Source organism: Schistocerca nitens, chromosome 9, assembly GCF_023898315.1.
Source record: "Schistocerca nitens isolate TAMUIC-IGC-003100 chromosome 9, iqSchNite1.1, whole genome shotgun sequence".
In the NCBI taxonomy this organism is placed as follows: domain Eukaryota; kingdom Metazoa; phylum Arthropoda; class Insecta; order Orthoptera; family Acrididae; genus Schistocerca; species Schistocerca nitens.
This window is the reverse complement of record NC_064622.1, coordinates 464,630,521-464,632,193: the sequence shown is the minus strand read 5'-3', so window position 1 is coordinate 464,632,193 and position 1,673 is coordinate 464,630,521. Positions and strand designations below refer to the sequence as shown.

At 51.3% G+C, this 1,673-nt stretch overlaps 1 protein-coding gene across 1 annotated transcript; it reads right to left on the bottom strand.

Moving 5' to 3' along the window:
* Window positions 1-865: 865 nt before the first annotated feature.
* On the bottom strand, window positions 866-1,462 carry LOC126204339 (uncharacterized). The gene has a single exon (XM_049938718.1). It carries the CDS (start codon window positions 1,460-1,462, stop codon window positions 866-868), a length of 597 nt encoding a protein of 198 aa, XP_049794675.1.
* Window positions 1,463-1,673: the final 211 nt, after the last annotated feature.

Below are 1,673 nucleotides of genomic sequence, written 5' to 3'. Positions count from 1 at the left end.
CTGTGTTTGGGGAGGGGCCGGAGGTAGTTCAGGTGTTGCGCCCTGTGCTGCTTGCAGGACCGTGTCAGTGAAAGTGCTCAGCGTTTGTTCTGTATCCTCTGTCGGGAGCGGGATGTTAGTAAGTTCTTCCATAACTTGTGTTTTGAATCTTTCCCAGTCGATGCGTTTGTACGAGATTGAGCGCTGGTTGTGCGGTAGCCAACCGCCCATGTCAATCTCGAATGTGACAGGATTGTGATCTGACGACATTCTATTCAGTGAATGCGCCGTCACAAATCCTGGGAGACCTTTAGTGATTGCTACGTCGATTACATCCGGGTTGTTTCCGTTTCTGGGAAAGTGTGTGGGCTCCTCAGGGGCCCACACGTGCATGTGGTGGATGCGCGCGATGCTTTTCAATTGTCGGCCGGCTTGGTTCGTCCTCCTGGAGTTCCAGTCGGAGTGCTTGGAGTTAAGGTCTCCTCCAAGTATCAGCTTGCCTCCAATTTGTCCTAATTTGACGATATCGTCTTCAACTAACCTGTGGTTTTTGGGTTGTCGATATGCTGACACCACAGTTACCGGTCCTGTGGATGTCTGTACCTCTAGTGCTATTGTTTCCAACTGCGTCATTTCTGGTGTGTGAATCTGGTGGTGCGGAATCCCCCTTCTTATATAGATTGCTACCCCGCCCCCTGCAGTTGGTCGGTCTCGTCTGTAGCAGAGGTAGTTTGGTGCAGAAACTCTGATTCCCGGTTTCAGGTTGGTCTCCTGCACCATGCATATGTCTATTTCTTCTTCCGCCAGGAATTGTCTAAACTCTAGACCCTGGGGGAAGAGGCTCATGGCGTTAAACGTGCATAGTTTAAAACCCTGAATTGCTGGCCTAGCCATGTTGCGGTGGTGTATCACTGGTTGTCGCAGTGGTCTGCGAGGTCCTAACTGCCGATGAGATGTCGGCGGAGAGCTGGTCAAATTTCCTTGTCATGGTGTGCATCAGCTTGTCCATGAGCTTGATGACTTCTGTCAGGGCTTGGGAGAAGTGGTGTATGGGTGTGTTGCTTGTTTGTGTTGTTGTTGCTGCTGGGTTTGTGTTTTCTGTTGTGGGGGTCTGTGCGGGTGATACTGCCCTTGCGTAGGTGCGTGTGTCGTCCTGTGACCATGTACTTGGGTTGGAAGTTTGCGTGTTTGTGTTGTCTTCTTTTTCTTTGTTTCGTGGTTTTGTTTTTGTCTCTTCTGTTTGCGTTTTTTGTGTGGTGCTGGTTGTTTTGTTAGTGTTGTTTCGTGTTGGTGCTTGGTAGGTGTTTTTGTTGTTTGTGATCTGCCCTGTTTGTCGGGCCTTGGCCCTCTTGTGTGCTGGACAGCCTTGGTAACTGGCTGTGTGGGCGCCGCTGCAGTTTGCGCATTTTGGCTTGTCTTGGGGCGTCATTCGGCACTCCCTGGACGCGTGGTTGCCTGCGCACCGCACGCAGCGTGGTGGCATTTCGCAGTGGTAATTGACATGCCCAATTATTTGGCAATTGAAGCACTGAGGTGCCCTTGATCTCTGTTTTAGTGTTTCCGCGGTTATTCCAAGGCCCATTAGTCGGGTTTCCTGGAACAACTTCCGGTGCTGTGGGGTGTCGGTTAGTGTGGCACAGTAGAGCGGGTCTCGGTTGTTTGAGCCCTGTTTGCGCACCGATCTTACGTCGTAC

Coding starts and splice junctions, on each gene's coding strand:
- LOC126204339 (XM_049938718.1), bottom strand. CDS start 1,462: ATGCCACCACGCTGCGTGCGGTGCGCAGGCAACCACGCGTCCAGGGAG.